This window comes from Doryrhamphus excisus, chromosome 1 (assembly GCF_030265055.1).
Source record: "Doryrhamphus excisus isolate RoL2022-K1 chromosome 1, RoL_Dexc_1.0, whole genome shotgun sequence".
NCBI classification, from domain to species: Eukaryota; Metazoa; Chordata; class Actinopteri; order Syngnathiformes; family Syngnathidae; genus Doryrhamphus; species Doryrhamphus excisus.
The window spans coordinates 31,601,217-31,620,283 of NC_080466.1; the positions used below are offsets into that span (position 1 = coordinate 31,601,217).

The window sequence follows — 19,067 nt, forward strand, 5'->3', positions numbered from 1 at the left end:
CGGCGACCCCTGAAGGGAAAAGCCCAAAGAGAAAGAAGAAGATTCAACCACGCGATGATTTATTAATTAATACATTTTTGAAATGATAGAGTCCATGATCCATGATGGAGTGAAGCGGCAAAATTCTGTGACTGTGTCCATCAATCCATGAAAACCTTCCTATTTCTCTTTGGTACAATCCGTACAAACAGTAAAAAAATCTTATTTCATGTGGATTTGATGTTGATAAAAAGCCTCCTCCTTCTTGAGGCTAATTAGCATGTGTGTAGCTCCAACACAATGCATGTTTCATAAAGCACACAATGCAGTCAATAATAAAGTTGTGTGGAAATGTGAGCATCTTACTTCCTTTAACCTATTTGAATGTGGAGAGGATCCCTTCCGTAATTGCCCACAGCCGCTTTGAAGACCAAGATTAATGTAGATCATTGGAATCCTAACGGGCACACAGTGCAATTTATAGAGTAGCAGGCAAGATATTATGACCTAAATACTGTCCATTATTGAGAACTACCACATATCTCTGTGCCACAGTTAGCCTAGTTATGGCATGCAGTTACCATGGCAACAGCACAATCAGATCCCAGATCCAGCACAAGTGCTAAATCAACTTCCACTTGTAAAAAGATAAAATACAAAAACATATCCCTGCTTGGATTCACTCCTAATTAGGTTTTTTTTTTTTTTTTTTGCGTTTTTGCATTTTATTTTTTTGCACCTAAAAAAGTGTTAGCTACTCAATGACACAATGGGGCCACAGCTTGAGTCCTGACCTAATCCCATTTCAAATATGAGAATATTACTAGACTACTATTACATAGTCTTGGTGGGTTTTTCCAAAGTTAGGATCAGGTGTTCCATGGCTTCCTGATATCGGATCTTGTGTTTCATCCCCATTGTTTGGAAAATAAAGACAGAAGAAAATCGTAGAAACATGGCCCACATTTTCTGTTACTTCGCCAGTCGCCGTCGAAGCATCAAGCAGCGAGGACTGAGGAGGAGCGCAAATAAGAACCATAGGATTTAAACATCCATCCGCCTCATCAAATCCTAACCAGGAAATAAGGGGCCACTATTGCCGATACCAATACTGATAAATTGTCAAAGATTCTTGAATGATTTTGTCTTTCAATTTGTTAATGATGATATTTTTATTAATCAACAAACATATATGTGAGCAACTTAACCAGTTAGCGTGTTTTTCAGTTAACGTCCATAATTTAGTGTTTGCATACTGCATACATTTTCTAGTTAGTGTACACGTCGTGTTGCCTTTTCAATACACTGCGTGAGTCCAATAAGTCATTCGTTACAAATACATATTTATACGCTTTTATCAACTTGGATGCTGTGAACTGATTATGGGATGTACTCAATTGTAATCTGATGCATGTTCAAATGAAATAAAACCATTAACATGACCATAAATTATATTAGGAAAGCAGGAAGTGAACAAATGTAACAGTTACTGATTGTAAAAGTACCAGATGGAGGGGTAGGATTTAATAAGCTTTGCTTCTTCCTACTCCTTTTGGACATGTGGAACTGGGAACTGATTATGATTTCTGGAACAGTCAAATTCTCATTTGGTTAAAGGACGTATTGGTTAGAGTTGGACCTTCTGGAATGGATTAATAATGTTAACCAAAGTTCCACTCTACCACGTTATAAGACAATGTCACAACATCAACAACACAATAAAGTGCATCCCTGCTGTTTGTGGGTCACTTTAGAAGACCACCACAGAATGATGTTGATCATTTTTGAATCAACATTTGCAATAAAAGCTTCAGACTCCTCCCCTCTCTCTTTAATTACCATTGTTGACTTGTGACACAATCCAGATGAATCCCTAAATATGCCTCGTACAGATATTCAACAGTATAAAATGTATAGCTGCTCACCCTCCATCAAGGATTTTTAGGCTTAAGCTTCTGTAGCCAAAAAAAACAACAACACAGTGCTCTCTCTCGCTCTCTCTCTCTCTCTCTCTCACACACACACACATACACACACACACACACACACACACACACACAATGCCTATTGGGGAGGAAGATGATCGTTTTCCTACAATGAAATGAGTCATTGTTCCCAATTCAGAGGTCAAACACAAGTGGAAGGAAAAGAGAGTGGTCTTTGTCAGCAGAATGCTTCCTTCATTTCAAAGCAGCTAGGAGTCCTTATGGGTCTTATTCAGGGATTATGTCTATACAGATAAATATAGAGCCAGCTTGATCAATGAATTGGGCCTGACACCCTTGGACTTTTTATTGTTTCTTTGTCTAAAAAAAGCTCACGTCTCGCCAGCAAAAGATGGAGATTTGTCGCCACCTGCAGTCTGAATGAAGACACTACACTCATCTGAGTGTTGGTTGACTATCAACTACGGTGGCCGACATCCGCGGCAACGTCAACACATTCCATACACAAGAAATGATCCGTGGTTTTGGATCCGCCGTGAGTCAGAAAATCTCACGGACTGAACGAGTTAGTGGTGTGTTTTGTGGAGTCAGTGATGGATACAGTTCGAGCAGGAAGGAGAAAAGAGGGTGAAATTATGATTTGTTACATGTGTACAAGTAACAGTACACATCAATGACATATTAACCCGTTTCCATTTTTAAATGTAGCTAGTGTTAGTAGGAGTGCGTTACGGAGCAAGTGAACGAGTTAGCGGAGTACCCGTGAGGGAACACTCGTGAGTGCCGATTCAGTAAAAGAGTTTTAAAGACCGTTCTGATAGCTATAGCTATGTTTCTGTTTTGTTCCTTTGTGTTACTTTAACATTTGATAAGTTACTCTACAGTGCTTTATTAGTTATTTTGCCCTTGCACCTTAGTTTGTTGTCACTTTGTGTTTTTTGTGGTTGTTTTGTTTTGCTGCATTAATTAAAGCAGCCATGCTAGCATTCTAGTTGAATACTTAACCAATACATAGCTAAACATGACAAAAGCATGGTAGATATAGCACACACAGTGAATAACATACGAGACGTTAGTGATGTTTTTTACATATACATTTTTCATGCTAAATGTATTGTTAAATTGACACTTTGTACTTTAAATTGAAAAACATACCCAGTCCAAGTTTCTTCATTGGAGAATAACAATAAACTGTAGCACTCAACGTATACTGCAGATGGCGCCATTTAGCAGCAGTAGTGGTGATATTTGAGATGATAAACAGCCACCAGAGGGCGTCTTTTCCCAGACATCCAATCGTTGTTATTCATGCAGTCATTACATGAAGTCCACCCTTCTAACTGCACCATCATGTCTACCCACAATCTAATTACTTTGTTTCATTTATAATTAACCTTTGTTCAACGGAGATTACACATTGAAAAATGAAAGGCTGTAGACTCTAGTAAAAAAGCTAGGCTAGGTACTAGGCATGTATTTTGATGCAAATCACCACAGGTGTGTGTTTCTTTGGTTGTTTCGTGTATGTGTGCTTCGTGCATGCCAGTCATTTGTTTGCTCTATTGTGGATCCTGCCGCTGCATACCAGCCATACCATTAAACATACATTTTTACTTGCATTTGGCTCCTGCTCTCTGCATTCTAGGGGTCGAGTCACTGTGCGGAAGCCCGAACGTGACAGTTATAATATTATGGCAATAAAGTCAAAACACAATGGAAATAAAATCAGAACATTAGGAGAAGTAAATTTATGAAGATGATTTAAAGGGGACCTGTTATGCTTTTTCCACTTTTCTGACCTATAAACGTAGTTATAAAAGTAAACTATGCCAAAGTTTCAGATAATGAGGTTTGCACATTTTCAGAGGGCGTGACTAACACTGTTCCTTTGTGATGTCACAGAATGTAGTTTTGTTCATTGAGTGCACACTCGGGGTTCCTACAACACTAAAAGAGCGCAGTTACATCAAGTGGTACTTCCTGACCACACAGAAACACTCACGGTCATAGCAGTGCGTTGTATTGACAAAAACATTTGTCAATGGTTAAAGTAAAACCACTAACAGGAAGTTGTGGTTGTGGCGTGATTGCTTTATGTCTCTCTGTGGAAGTCCACGTCTTCTTGTCACTTATTGCCCTTTCCTCTTCAGTGCCTTGTTGCTCCGGATCTGCATTTTACGTTTTGGTCATCCAAAAGACTTACCTTTGTTTAGGTCTACTTTCTTGTGGACGTCTTGGGGAGACATGTTATTACTCCATAAGAATACTTCACAGATATACAAACATGTATCAATACGAGTTTTAAAATGGAACCCACCTCTCCAACATTTTGAAGTTTTCCCACAAGGCATTGCGTCTAAACGATGCATTCATTCATTCTACTTCTATACTTCTTTTCTACCTCCATCTGGTGGACAGAAGCAGCACTGCAGCACCATCCATCATTCACGTATCCTCCAATGAACTGCTCTTCTGGCAGTAATGCCTTATAGGTATTATGTTGTTTGTTATTTTAAACTCATATTGCTACATGTAATGTATATTTCCTAACTCGAATGTTAAGTTGCTGTGTGATGAGTTTAGTGTTGTTTGTAAGATGACACGGTAAGTCAGATAGTTATATTGAGAAATGCCCTCCTGCAATTTCAAGTGGGTTGATGGACTGTTGTGAGTTTTTTTTTCATACACCAGTGTCGTTCATACACCAACATGTATTTAATGCAGTGTATATTCATATAGCTATATAGAGCAAGCTGACATGAAACCACAGCAATGCGTATTTGCATTGCAATAACCTCATGGTTGCATGAGAGCCACATCTGTCAGTGAACATCTGGAGTCCTCCATGCATTAACAGAATAAACGCATGCATCGGGATGGAGAACAATAACAAGACCTTGTCAGGTTGAAGCAAACATGGCTGACAGTGGAGGATTAAGGACATGTACACGCTAAAGGATATAAAGGATATCAGCATCACTTTTCTTTGTTGGTGAAAAGTGGAGCAGGGAAGACAAATCTGAATTGAAAACGTCTGAATTGCGTGACTGACTGCTTCATGCGTGCATCTCCGATGCATCTCACAGGGCACATATAGACAAACAACCATTCACACTCACATTCATATCTATGGACAATTTGGAGTGGCCAATTAACCTAGCATGTTTTTGGAATGTGGGAGGAAACCGGAGTACCCGGAGAAAACCCACGCATGCACGGGGAGAACATGCAAACTCCACACAGAGATGGCCGAGGGTGGAATTGAACCCTGGTCTCCTAGCTGTGAGGTCTACGCGACCCAAGACAGTTGGGATAGGCTCCAGCACCCCCGCGACCCTTGTGAGGATAAGCGGTAGAAAATGAATGAATGAATGATTGAATGGAAGCCCATTTCAACCGCCAAAAGAAAAAAAATAAGTATAATTATGAGATTAAAAAAGTCATAATTATTCCATTAAAATATCAGAATTACAAGATAAAGTCAGAGTTATGAGACAAAATGTGTAAATTATGAGATACAAACGTATCTTTCTTCTTAATTCCTCAATTTGACTCATAATTATGACTTTCTTATGTCATCATTTTGAGTATGTATTATTATTGACCTACCATCCTGGTATGTTGTTTTGTCTTTCAGTGGTGGAAACAGGCTTCCAGTCCAGGGTATACCAGTATACCAGTATACCAGGTTGTACGCCGTTGTAAGCGAATCAGCAGAGTTCAAAAACAAATATAGAAAGTTGAACAGATTTGTTAAACTTTGTTTGGTACAAGAAATGTTGTATTGTAGATACGCGTATGTCCTGATCCAAGATTGATATCAGCAACAAAAGAAATATTGGATAGAGGTGCCATTATTGTTCCACTTTCCCCTGAGCCACTCTTTGTACACCCATGTGTACTACGCAGGGAAAGCGAGGTGTTGCCAGACGATGGAGGAGTGTGTCCTTCGCTGCTGATCGGTGTTGGGTTGCATAGTGTGGGGGTTCATGCAGCTTTTAGATGCCATTGCCCGGTGATACTACAGTATCTACTACATCTACTAATCAGAGGTGCCGTTCCACTCCTCACCTTTTTCCAGGAAATCTGGAAACCCTTACTGAGACTGCTGCCCCGGTGACCTGGGCCTGGATGACAGGAAGGAAATGGAAGGAAATTCTTCTCACTATGCTGGAGCCTATCTCAGCTGTCTTGGGGCGAGAGGCGGGGTCCAGCCTGGATTGGTGGCCAGCCAATCACAGGGCACATATAGACAAACAACCATTCACACTCACATTCATACCTATGGACAATTTGGAGTCAGCAATTAAAATTGTGATGGAGTGAAACTGCTAAATTGAAATACAAAGTGGCAATGGACGAGAAAGTGAAAGTTAAGCTTATGTGAGCGACAACAATGCATCTATTATGTGTCTACCAGTACTTTTGTGCACTCTGATTGTGCTATGTGAGTGTGCGTAATAATATCAGTATCAATACCATTAATATTTGCAGCAATCCACCATGAGCATCTATGCCGGCGTGCTTAAAACCAGGATGTCCAGATACGTGAGCAAGGATGAAAAGCGGTAAACACAGCGTGTAGCGGTGCCGGGATCAGCTTTAGCCCGGGTGTCCCAACCACTGGCCTACTTCACCTGACAAACAATGAGACTGAGAGGCAGCTGTAAATCCTATAATCCACACATGCTGCCGCACCATTAAAGAGGCCAGAAACAATCATACTCTCTGATTTGAATAACACAATCCCAAATACGCCTAATGGTCTCTCTCCACTCCATCCAGGGACTGAGCCACATGGAACACGGCCAAAGTCTGTCCCGGTCATATTCCACTTCATCTAGCTTATGGCACGTAATGTCATGTTCGTTTTGTCAAATCACGTTAGGCTTTGAAACAAAAGATGACATGTTTTTAAACAGACCGCTCTATTAGCCGTCAATTAGTCAAAGTCCACAAGCTAACAGAACACACTAACTTTTTTATAGTTTTACACACATAAAACCATACTAAATGCCCATACGGAAGTGATGAATGAAAGGGATTCATTTATTTATTTCTATTTTTATTTTGATAAGATAAGATAAGATATGCCTTGCACAGCAGCAATAGTACAGAATCAGTTAAGCAGTACAAAATACACAATATAAAAAAATAAACAATATAAACAACCCAAGTATTAACAAATCAACAATTTTACCCAGAGTTATATACAAATATAGTTTGCAGAAAATATAGTAATGGTTTTATTTACATATAGTAATAGTCCAAAGAATATGAAAGTCATGTTTTGTACAAAACAGACAACACTGCAGTGATGCATCGGCTTCCAGCTGGAAGTGAAATCGGGATAAAAATGACTGATGTTTCATGCTTGTCATTGAGGCCATTGGAGACCTCAGTAAGCACAGACAAATAAAACGCTCTGCCCCCTGAAGTCCAATCGCAGCTGATCATTTGTGGACCCTGACTCCTTAAGGGCCGTCAGTCAGGGCCACTCACAGGGCCGCATCGGTGAGGACTGTATTACCGGAGCGCCCGCCCATTTAACCTGGAACGGATCGTGGACAGGCCACAACATCAATCTTGTCCTCATCTATCAGCGCGGCAAACAATCTCATCAGATCACTTTGAACACTGGACGCTTCAGAAGCAAAAGATGGCTGCTGAACATGCACTTTTGCAATGTGATCATATTTTACTGTACGACCCTGCACCCTCCCGGGTCACTTAGAAATTCCATTTGGAGATGGGGCGTGAAACGACAGCTGAGCAAGACTTCATGGACGATGTTGCTACCTTGGCAAGATGGAGCTCACTGGAGGATGAGGAACTCCAGGCTCAGTCCACATGGATAATATGTCACAATTATTGTTGCAGGCTACGAATGAAATGCTGCAGCATTGCACCATCACAGGAAAAATATATTGGAAGGTTTTATACTTCAACACCGCTGTAAATAGTGAAATAATGAAATACCTTGCGGATTGTTGTCACTAAAAATCAGGAATAGGACTGACTAACAACGGACAGCAAAGCTTGCAATCAAAGTTTAAAGCCTAAGACCCTAAGACGGGCTAATGGATAAGGGCCTAATTCACATCTTAATGAAGACTTTCAGTCTACTCGTGGTAAAGTAATTAAAGGGGACCTATTATGAGCTATATTATGACTTTTCTGACCTATAAATGTAGTTAAAATGTTGTATTCTCGTGTTCAATGATGCCAAAGTTTCAGATAATGAGGTGTGGGTATTTGGAAGTGAGCCCTGAAAGAAGTATGGGATGGCTCAAAACGCTCGCTTTCAAAAGGCGTGGTAAAAATGGCCCTTTGTGATGTCACAGAGAGATGGACTTCCTTATAAAAACATAAAATGCCAGTCTGTTCATGGCAAAATGACCAAAAATCTTGTGTCTACTTTTACAAAAATTTCAGTCTCCACTTAATAGAAAATTAATAATCATTTATATAAATAATTCATAATTAATAGAAAATTTTAGTCTGATATTTAGTCTGAACTGATATTTTTATCAGTTGCATTTGTTTTTCCGCATCTCAAACATCAGTTGTCTCCACCCTGAGACAACTGATGTTGAGTAGATGAGTAGCTTCCTTTGAAGCCACGCAAGAGCAGAAAGCAGCAGCTCCTCTTGTTGTCACGCTGACAAGACAAGCCAAGCTCAGGCCGCTGCAGCAGGAAGGATCTTTGTGTTGTGTTTCATGTCACATCAGGCAGTGGATAGAGAGCACATAGAGCACATAAACATACTGGTACATGACCACGTGCACTGAAAAATCACCTTCATCATCATTCTTAGATGGCTACTCAATGTGGATTGATTCTCTAGTTCTTTCAATAAATTTCACTCATCTCTGTGTTCTATTTTTAGGAACTTCTTGCCTTATTATTCAATTGTAGAGGATGATGATTTTTTATTTTTATTTTTAGCATGTGTCACATATTCCTCGATTGTGCAAACAAAGTCAAGACAAGCATCTGAGTATCATCACATCTCTGTTGTGTATATATGCAGATATATACAATATTTATATTTGATTCCTGTTGCAATGCATATGCTAATGGTAATGGTTTTATTTCATTTGAACATGCATCAGATTACAATTGAGTGCATCCCATAATCAGTTCCCAGTTCCACATGTCCAAAAGGTGTAGGAAGAAGCAAAGCTTATTAAATCCTACCCCTCCATCTGGTACTTTTACAATCACTAACTGTTACATTTGTTCACTTCCTGCTTTCCATAATACAGTTTAATCCCTGACTGCGGTGGCTCATCTTAAGTGTAAGTCGCTGTCAGGTATGAATATTCATGATGAAAACCGGAAGAAAGTCTAAATGGCTGTGGCTGGTTAGTAAGTCTCCAGAGGAACCACACCACAGCAGCAACAACACAACTCTCACACAACATGTTTATTTCATGCTGAGCCAAATGTGGACACAGCCTTTGAAGACGGAGAATCCAAACCCCAAAAGCAAAGGCAGCAGTACCGGGCATCCAAATATCTATAATATTGATACCAAGACCAGGGTCAATAAATAATAATAAATATGGTCTGTTAATGTGAAAATCAAACAGCCAACATTTGTTGATATGGCTTCTTTTTATTGCAGATAATTGTTTAAAGTGACATTGTGTTGACCCAAACCAAAGACGTCATCTTATCTGTTCCCAAATAAAACCAAAGACAATGTGACATATCCCATACATTTGGTATGATAGAGGTTGGATGGGTTATAGTATAGTATATAGTAAGTATATATATAGTACATATATATGGCACTTATAATAATGTTAAATAAATCAGTCAATCAAAAGGGCGCTTAGGTGTGATGTATTATCAGTTTAAGGTCAGTGGTGCACGCACAGGCATCCCAAATATATTCATTATTTTATACTTTATTAATCTTACTCCTAAATTGGATTACACTGAACAATTTGAGGATTAGAATATTCGAGCGGTCACATTATGTTCCTTTGGCTTCTGAATCCAAAGGGGTGTCTAAACTTTCCTCATGCAAGAACATTATGGGATGCGGAGGCTAATTTCATACATTTTGTACATTAAATATGATAAAAGCGATCCACAGTAGGTCAATATATGAACTAAACTATCTGAACAAAATATCCACATCTTAATAAGTATGAATTAGGCTGTCCCTAAGTCACATGTACTATACACATTGTTGCTGTACATTATCCAAAAATGTCATTTCATTAATAATGAATACATAAATATATAATAAATAAATAACCTGATATTCATTCATTCATTCATTTTCCACCGCTTATCCTCACGAGGGTCGCGGGGGGTGCTGGAGCCTATCCCAGCTGTTTTGGGGCGAGAGGTGGGGTACACCCTGGACTGGTGGTCCAGCCAATCACAGGGCACATATAGACAAACAACCATTCACACTCACACGGACAATTTGGAGTGGCCAATTAACCTAGCATGTTTTTGGAATGTGGGAGGAAACCGGAGTACCCGGAGAAAAGCCACGCATGCACAGGGAGAACATGCAAACTCCACACAGAGAGTGGAATTGAACCTTGGTCTCCGAGCTGTGAGGTCTGCGCGCTAACCACTCGACCGCCGTGCAGCCTATAGCAAACATAATAGGAGAAAATAAGACACACACCATAAGACATAAATAAGGCTCATTCTTGTGTGTGTTTTCCGGTGTGAGGGGACAAAAAGTGGTTGAGAGTTCAGTTTTAGTTTCCTAATTAATAATGATATTCTGTTATTTTTTAGAATAAGCCGAGGTCCAAAAGAAAACGATCTGTGGTCCAAAATTGTCCCTTTTCCATCCGTGCCGCGGTGCATTCATGAACACTTTAAGATGCACTTAATGAGGACTGAAACAAGCCATTCATTTTCTTGTGTCAGAAGAGAACCACAACGTATTTCCAACAAAGGTTGTTAAGATAAAATGTCCAACAAAGGTGAACCATGGTCCCAAGGGACGGTGGGTCGATGAAGACTTTGTAGTCCTTTCTTCAGCATAAGGTATCTCCACATGTGTTCCAAATATTCACACGTACGCAGAGTCACTGGACTGAGTGCGTCCGAAATTGGGCATACTCATCCTGGGCAAGTCTCTGTTCCGGATCTCCTGAATGGACTTCCTCCTCGCTCGCACGCCGCGAACAGCAGCCTTGATCTTCCTCCAGCCCAGATGGTTGAGCTCCGCTAAGTTGAGCACCACGCAAATCCCGCTGACTGCAAACATGAAAACCAAGAACACGGTCTTCTCCGTGGGCCTGGAGACATAGCACTCCACATCTTTGATGCACGGGTACCGATCGCACTCGTACACGGCAGGAACATTGAATCCGTACAGGAAATACTGACCCACCAGGAAGCCGATTTCCAGTGCGTTTCTGAACACCACCTGGATGACGTAGAACCTAGATATGCCCTCCTGTCTCCTCATTTTGGACTTTGTAGTTCGCAGGACTGAGTTGGGAATGTCCTTGGTCTCCAGGCAATCAGGCTCCGCCTCCTTGTTGCAGTTCTCGGTGTTCTGCAGTACTCCGTTAACAATGGTGTTCTTGATCTTCTTGCTGTCCTCCCTCTTCATTGAGTCCTGTTCCTTGTCCAGGGAGAGGTAGACCGTGGAATAGCGTCGTTCCTTCTGCTTGGCAGACTGGTGGACAGAGTAGGTGATGAAGCAGAGGCTGGGGCAGCAGACCATAATGATCTGGAACACCCAGTACCTGATGTGGGAGATTGGGAAAGCTTTGTCGTAACACGCCTGGTTACAGCCGGGCTGGAGAGTGTTACATACGAACATGGACTGCTCGTCATTGTACACCGTTTCTCCCACTATCGCCACGATCAGAATCCGGAAAATCACCACCACTGTCAGCAGGATCCTGAGGAGAAACAATCGGAAAAGCCAATCACAAATACTTTTCAAGAAAGTGCCAACATTGTCGACGAAGAAGGTGGAAAACGCTATTGAATTCAAGAAATAACTCAGCAAAACACCAAGGTGCTGATCTCGCAGCCACATTGTGTCTTTGACAAAAGTCATGTCTTCAATCAAGGCTAAAAATAACCTTCAATGTTCATTTATCCCTGTCATTCATAATTTATAGGCATTTACAATTGTTTTCATTCATTCATTTTCTAGCGCTTATCTCAGCTGTCTCAGAGATGGCCGAGGGTGGAATCGAACTCGGGTCTCCTAGCTGTGTTGGCCTGGCCGCTAACCACTTTTTGCGCCGTGCAGCCCCACAATTGTTTTGTGCATGTAAAATCAAAATTGTCAAATTGTTTTGTGACTTGTGGCATGAGTGTGTTAGTTAGCTAAGAGCTACAAAGTCAACCACTGATGACATCATAGCTGACTTCTGCTTTATTAACAAGCTAATAGAATGCTAATAAAGACGTTTTGTAATAAAAAATACATTATTACACTTTAGACAGTGCATTATTAACATGACCAGAGAATGACAATATCAATGAGTGAATTTATGACGGGTGTCTTCTAATGTGTTTTATCATGTTTACTAGGAATAACTAAGAATGACTAAGAATAAGAAGTTCTTACCGCCCTATCATGGTGGAGTGCTGCTGGACAGCCGCCTCCAAGAGCCGCTCCAAGATCGTCCATTCTCCCATGACTGTTCATTCGGACCAAACCTCAACCAGACGCAAAGTGTGCAGGTAAAAAGGCTGTAAAGAAAATAAATATGACTAATAAAAAAGTCTAAGAATCAGACATTTTCCCACCCGATAGGGCGTGAAGGTGACGTCTTCTTTCCCCACGGCGCTTTGTGCCAGATGCGTTTGTCCACAGTGGGAGCCGTCAGCCTGCAGGAGTGGGGCGCACTCGCCGCTAAATCTACTTTAAGTACAATCATTTGCGTCACAAGCGTGACAGTCAGTGTGCGGGAGGGGCGACATGTGGAACATTACAAATGTTGCACTTTCACAGCAGCACGCCTTTCAAATATGTAGTATTAACAAATCATATGTTTTTATGAAAAAAAAGAGATGATGCCACGGTTTTTCCAAAATATATTCATCATGCTATTTTGTGGTTGAATATTGCCAACATTAGCTAATAATGCATATTTAATAACATTTGACATGCTGTATTTATACATAATTATATCAGAAATTGTTTTATTGCCAGGTATAATCATACACATACTAGGAATTAGTTTTGATGAAGTAGGTGCAGACATTCTATTAAAAATGAACATACAAAATACACAGTATAAATATTTATACACAGTGTGTTTTTTTATTTGTTTTTCCCAGAAGCACAGTCTGATTGTTGTATTTATTATTTTTATAGTATTTTTATTATTTTATTATTAATTCGCTGTACGAGATTGGACACCGTCAGACAGATTGGTAATTAATTGCTGCTGTATTCACTCCACATAAACAATGGCACATGGCTAATTAATATGTTAATTTATTCACGTGTAGCAACTTCCGCTGATAATACTTGTGTCAACTCCAAGTCGAGAGAGAGAGAGAGAGAGCGAGGCAGGCGATGAGAATCACTGAGTGAGGGAGGTAATGTTAGTCGACAACAACTTGTTAAATATACTGTTTTGATTTTGATTTGACTCTAATTGTAACTCCTAGATGGATATCAGAATCAGATATCACAAGGTTATTCGCCTGCAGCAGGGACAAAGCAGCAAGGAATGAGAGAAGTAAGTGAAGTCCTAGCTAGGCAGGCAACAGAAGTCTGTCTTAACTTAATTACCTTAAGTTAATTAACTTAAGTTACCTACAGTTGCCTAGTATTATTTTAATATTATTATTATATATAATATCATTTTAATATTTTATTATTTAGTATTGATGCTCCAATCAGGGTTTTATGCAGTAGTGATATTGTCTGTGATTTGTGCACCGCAGGTTAACAAATGATCCTGATTGTCACCTTTGCACTCGAGGCTTCCTCATCGACCGGCACCACTCTAACCCAGATGGATCATAGTACTCACACCGCAATTCAAAGGCAATGCAGTACCTTATTTGTTGACGTGAGTATACAGGGGTATTAGATGTAGGAGAGAGAGACAGGCTAGCTATATTTAGCCATTTGTTCCCGGCTGTGCACAACAGGCTGTGCAAGCCTATACTTGGTTCCGGAGACAGTAATCTTTTTAACTGTCTCTCTATAGATCCAAATATAGAACATAAGAGGACAACATCTTGCATCAAGACCATTTTTACTATCGTACACAGAGCAAAGATTTGAAGTAACATGCACTGTATGCATGTTCGACTCCATTGCAGAAATTAGGAACGCTCTCAGCCTTGGTTGATGTTAAGCTGTTGCCTTTTTTGTACTTCATTTCATACTTCAATTTCACGGCTTTATTCTATCATGTTTTTTCCAAAATATATTAATGAATAAACCATGCTGTTTTGTGGGTGAATACGAACTATTATTAGTCAAAAACTATACCTTTTTAACATTAAACGTCACCTATTTGTTTTACCAAAATGAAGCATTTTCCAGCATAAAAATGGCTAAATGAAGTAAAATACAAATATAAGTCATTCAGAAGAATGTAGTATTCTGCACTAGTCAGTAGGTGTCAGTATTGTTACTGAAATTTGTTGTGAGACACACAAGCACCAGACTTGATCGCCAGAACAACATAATTGTGTTGCAGGTTTGAATGACCTCACAACAGGAAAAATAATTACTTTGGTGCGCTTGCGTTAATTACACTAAAATGTTTCATGTAATTAATCAAAGAAACTAGTTACTGCCGTTAATTAATTATTTTTGACCCATTTTGACTCATGCAGAGTTTACATCACTGCAGACGCCGCCAGTCGATCTCCAAGATGGCACTCCAGCGTTTTCTGCGTATTCGTTAAACAATAAAGACGCGCAAGGAAACGATGGATGGGAATGCAAGCCAGGTCCGCATGGACAATGGACAGGATGAAAGACTTCCTTAGACTCCGGTGTTTCAATTCCCCCTTCCTCCATATCAGTCAGCGCCAAGTCAGACCTACAGATGTGTAACCCAATCAAAGAAAGAGCCCCACAGGTCAGGGAGGTTCTGGTGGGATTATGCCTTATGTCTACATGCAAGCAGGGCGATGTGACAGATTAAATTACCCTGTAATCACCAGCTGACCTATAAAATATGCCTTAGTAGTGAGTAGGGGAGCGAGGCCGACCCAGACCAACGTTATACCGTCGCTACATCCCGTGCAAAGTTCAGAAATAGGATTATTAAGAACAAACTCACACAATGACAAATAGCTATCTTTTAGGATGGTATTTTACGAGCCGCTGTCTCATCCGTGGGATGAATGTTGGAATTAAGCCATGTTCACACCAAGACGTTCTACCCATCCATCCAGACTGGAATCTCACAAACATGAAACATTAACTGCTCTGTTCATTATAGATTCAATCAGGGTCAATGTCCTAACTTTTTACAGCGAGAGCCACGTACATAGTTTCACTCTATAGTACTCAATAGTACTCAATAGTAATCTTGACGATACGAGGACCTGAGCAAGGACTGGATGGGACTTAGGATAATTACCTGGGGCATAATAGGTTAGGGTTAGGGGGATGCATATAGTATGTATGCATGTATGTATGTATGCATGTATGTATGCATGTATGCATGCATGTATGTATGTATGTATGCATGTATGCATGTATGCATGTATGTATGTATGCATGTATGTATGCATGCATGTATGTATGCATGCATGTATGTATGCATGTATGTATATACATATATACAAATATATATGCACATAGGTATGTATGTATGGATGTATGGATGCATGCATGTATGTATGTATGTATATATATTTATGCATGTATGTATGTATGTATGTATGGATGCATGCATGTATGTATGTATGTCTGTATGTATGTCTGTATGCATGTCTGTATGCATGTATGTATGTATGTATGCATGTATGCATATACACATATATATACATATATATATATATATATACATATATATATATATATATATATATATATATATATATATATATATATATATATATATATATATATATATATATATATATATATATATATATTTATATGCACGTATGTATGTATGGATGGATGGATGCATGCATGCATGTATGTATATATATTTATGCATGTATGTATGTATGTACGTATATACGCTTTTAATATTTCTGGGAGAATATTTCCAGTAATTATTATTATTATTATTATTATTATTTACCATTGACCACAATCTTGTCTTTTGTCTAGTGAGTTTTTTTCCCCGCAGGCTGCCAGCAAACGCACAAAAGCTCCCAACAAGTCCACAGCCTTGACTCGCGACACAAAGCATCAGAATTCACACGTCAACATTTTCCTTTGACGAGATTGTTGGTAAAATTGAACACATTTTTCCTTTTCCTATTCCTTTGTATTTGTATGGTCGGATGAAAAGGGAATCTGCAATTTTCCCTTGTGAGACTAATAAAGGCATCTCTCTCGCTCTCGCTCTCGCTCTCGCTCTCTCCCTCGTTTAAAGTCCTTCTAACAGACGTGGCCTTGACCGCTCCACCGTGCTGCCGCTTAGGCACTCCACTGCTAAACCAAAACACTCCCTTTACCACCAAGACCACTTCTTCTTGTCACTTTGAGAGTGTGACCAACCACAGTGGAGTGGGTGTGTCTGGAGACCGGCCGTGGAATAAATGCGGGAAGCACAAAATCCAAGTAACACAGCTGGAATAGGTGCAGATTCTGGAAGAACCAGAAAGCTGCACTACAGGAGTCCACAACCACAATACAAAAGGCTGGAAATGAGCATAGTACAAACTTTTGGTACACAGTAGTACACATCTGTCCGTCTTGGTGTATTACTGTAAGAGAATACGCTGGGATCCGCTCCATCAATCTGGCTGACTTTGACACAAACTATGTCCACCTGTTCTTCCACTCGAGAGGCTCGCCTGGAGTGCAACACTTGCTGCTTCCATGGAAGACTGAAAATGCTGTTTTTGCAACGTGTGTGAGAGCGAGGCCTGCTTCATCTCGTACGGGTTGAAGGTTTCATCCGAACTCCTGCTGCAGCTGAGCTATCCGGTTACTTCGTTGTGTCACGCTTGACCGATGGTTGGAACACCGAGGCTGGTGGACGCCGGCTGACGAAAAGTGGCCACGGCCACCCCTTCCAGACGCCTCCCTCGGTAGGAGTCCTCGGGTGAAGCTACGCAGCTCTGAACGGTTTTGTGGGATGGAGGCAACCATAAACTTCTGACCAACCAAACAGAGTTGGCGTGGTTGGGGAGGAGGCGGCAAAATCCGAGAGGAGAAGAATGCAGATTCATCCTGTCCACAACTAAATATTTATGGAGTATTTTTAACAGTACATGTATCCAATACCATTGAACTGGATAAACTAAAGAATTCTCCCAACAGACATGATGATAAATGTAAAATGTCTAAAATAACTAGCCACCATGTTGGATACGTGTTGTTTACTCCCAAGCGCGTTTCTCTTTGTGTACATTCCCAGCAGCTTGAAGGACTTTTTTAGGATTTGAAGTGTTGACCCAGTAATCTCTGGCCTTCAGGCTACGCTTGCTTTGAAAAAGACTCCAACAAAAGAGAAATCTCTTTCTGGTCAACTCTTCCGTCTGCTCCAGCTGCTCGTACATCATCTGTCCGAGCTGGTTTGTTCATCTTCACACCTCAGCAATCGCTTCAAGCACCCCCCGCCCCGCCCCCAGCGCCCCCCACCCACATTAAGAACACACACAAACAGCCCAAGGCCCGGCTGTACCTGTTAACACTTGTGGGACTCGGGCAGGAAATGGGCTGGGGGGGCTATTAGGGCAGTCAAGGTGGGATTACTCTCAGGTTACCTGTCCAGGTAAGTCTGTCTTTGGTTTTTGACATTAGACATGAAATAATACCCACATAGCCACCTTAAACTCCTATTAACCAATATAGTAGACATCTAGGAGAAAATAACACTGGTCTAGGCATCAATGTAACATTAGTGACACCTAGTGACCAGTGTAGAATATTACACATCATCACTGCGCAGGTGAGCACATCAAGCGCTCCTAGTATTACAAAAACTAACATTGATTCTTTAATATTTCAACTTCATTATTATGATTAGTTATTTTTCCTCAAAATATTGCGGAATTATTTAATATTATAATATCATAATATTATTTTCATTTTTTGTACAATTACAATTTTTAGAACGTGTGAGGGCCAATAAAATGGGCTGCGGGTCTTTTCAGGGCCGGCTAGTAATGTGTGTGTGTGTGGGGGGGGGGGGGGGGTGTTGGAGTGGAGCACAAAGATCTTCTTCTGTCTCCTGCATTGTGGAAGCCCTGTCACGCTCCGCCTGCCATGTAAACATTGCAGACCAGAAACTGGAGCACATGGGTCACACCTCTGATCTTCTGCTTTCATGGTGGAGATCACAGAAGGAAGGAAGGTGAACTCCGAGAAGAAGGAAGAAAAGCTTTTACCTTCAAGAGACACTTAATGTTGGGGGGGTGCAACTATTTCAACTTTCTTGTAAATGTTCTTATGACTTTGTTCCCATTATATTTTATTTTATTATTTACTTTACTCCCGTAATGTAACTTTTCCCAAAAATGTTTGTCTTTTTCTTGAATATTTCACCTGTATGCTACTAAAATTTTTATTCATAATATTCCAATGTTTGTTAAATGACACCTATTTGGACTTTTATCTTGTAAGAATGTGCCGTGGACCACAACAAAAAAACATCCATGGTCGGCAAAGATGGCCCCCGAGCCACAGTTTGGAGAGCCCTGTTAAAGAGCAACCCATGTACGTAGCTAATGTTAGTGCGGGTCTATCTCCCCCGGTGGTAACGTTGGCAGGTCAGATCACTCCCTGGACGTCAAATTGGGTTAGGAGCTCGACAGCGAAGACAAGCTTCATTTTTATTTGGTGGCATTTTCCCATTGGATGTGAGTTCTGGTGTTTGTGTATCATTTCTGTTTGGACTGCTGTTGCTGCACGCTTGCTGCAGGACCAACACACACACACACATACACACACACCAACACACACACGCAGTCAAGTGCATTTCTTTGCATGAAAGGACCTTCAGTGAATGAACTAATGCGTGTCTTTG

General features: G+C 40.5%; 1 protein-coding gene and 1 long non-coding RNA gene across 3 annotated transcripts; one reads left to right on the top strand and one right to left on the bottom strand.

Moving 5' to 3' along the window:
- Nucleotides 1–9,252: 9,252 nt before the first annotated feature.
- Nucleotides 9,253–12,760, bottom strand: LOC131130183 (gap junction delta-2 protein-like). 2 transcript variants are annotated; one of them, XM_058074450.1, is made up of 3 exons: nt 12,503–12,760; nt 11,739–11,822; nt 9,253–11,663 (listed from the first exon to the last, which is right to left on the bottom strand). In XM_058074450.1, exons 1-3 carry the CDS (start codon nt 12,571–12,573, stop codon nt 10,979–10,981), a joined length of 840 nt encoding a protein of 279 aa, XP_057930433.1. In that variant the 5' UTR covers nt 12,574–12,760; the 3' UTR covers nt 9,253–10,978. The 2 variants fall into 2 exon arrangements, with proteins under 2 accessions (XP_057930433.1, XP_057930426.1); XM_058074443.1 differs by having other exon boundaries at nt 9,253–11,822.
- Nucleotides 12,761–13,443: 683 nt separating this feature from the next.
- Nucleotides 13,444–14,878, top strand: LOC131137999 (uncharacterized). Its single transcript, XR_009132019.1, has 4 exons — nt 13,444–13,482; nt 13,555–13,625; nt 13,834–13,961; nt 14,740–14,878. It is a non-coding gene; the product is annotated as an uncharacterized LOC131137999 (long non-coding RNA).
- The last annotated feature ends 4,189 nt before the right edge of the window (nt 14,879–19,067 follow it).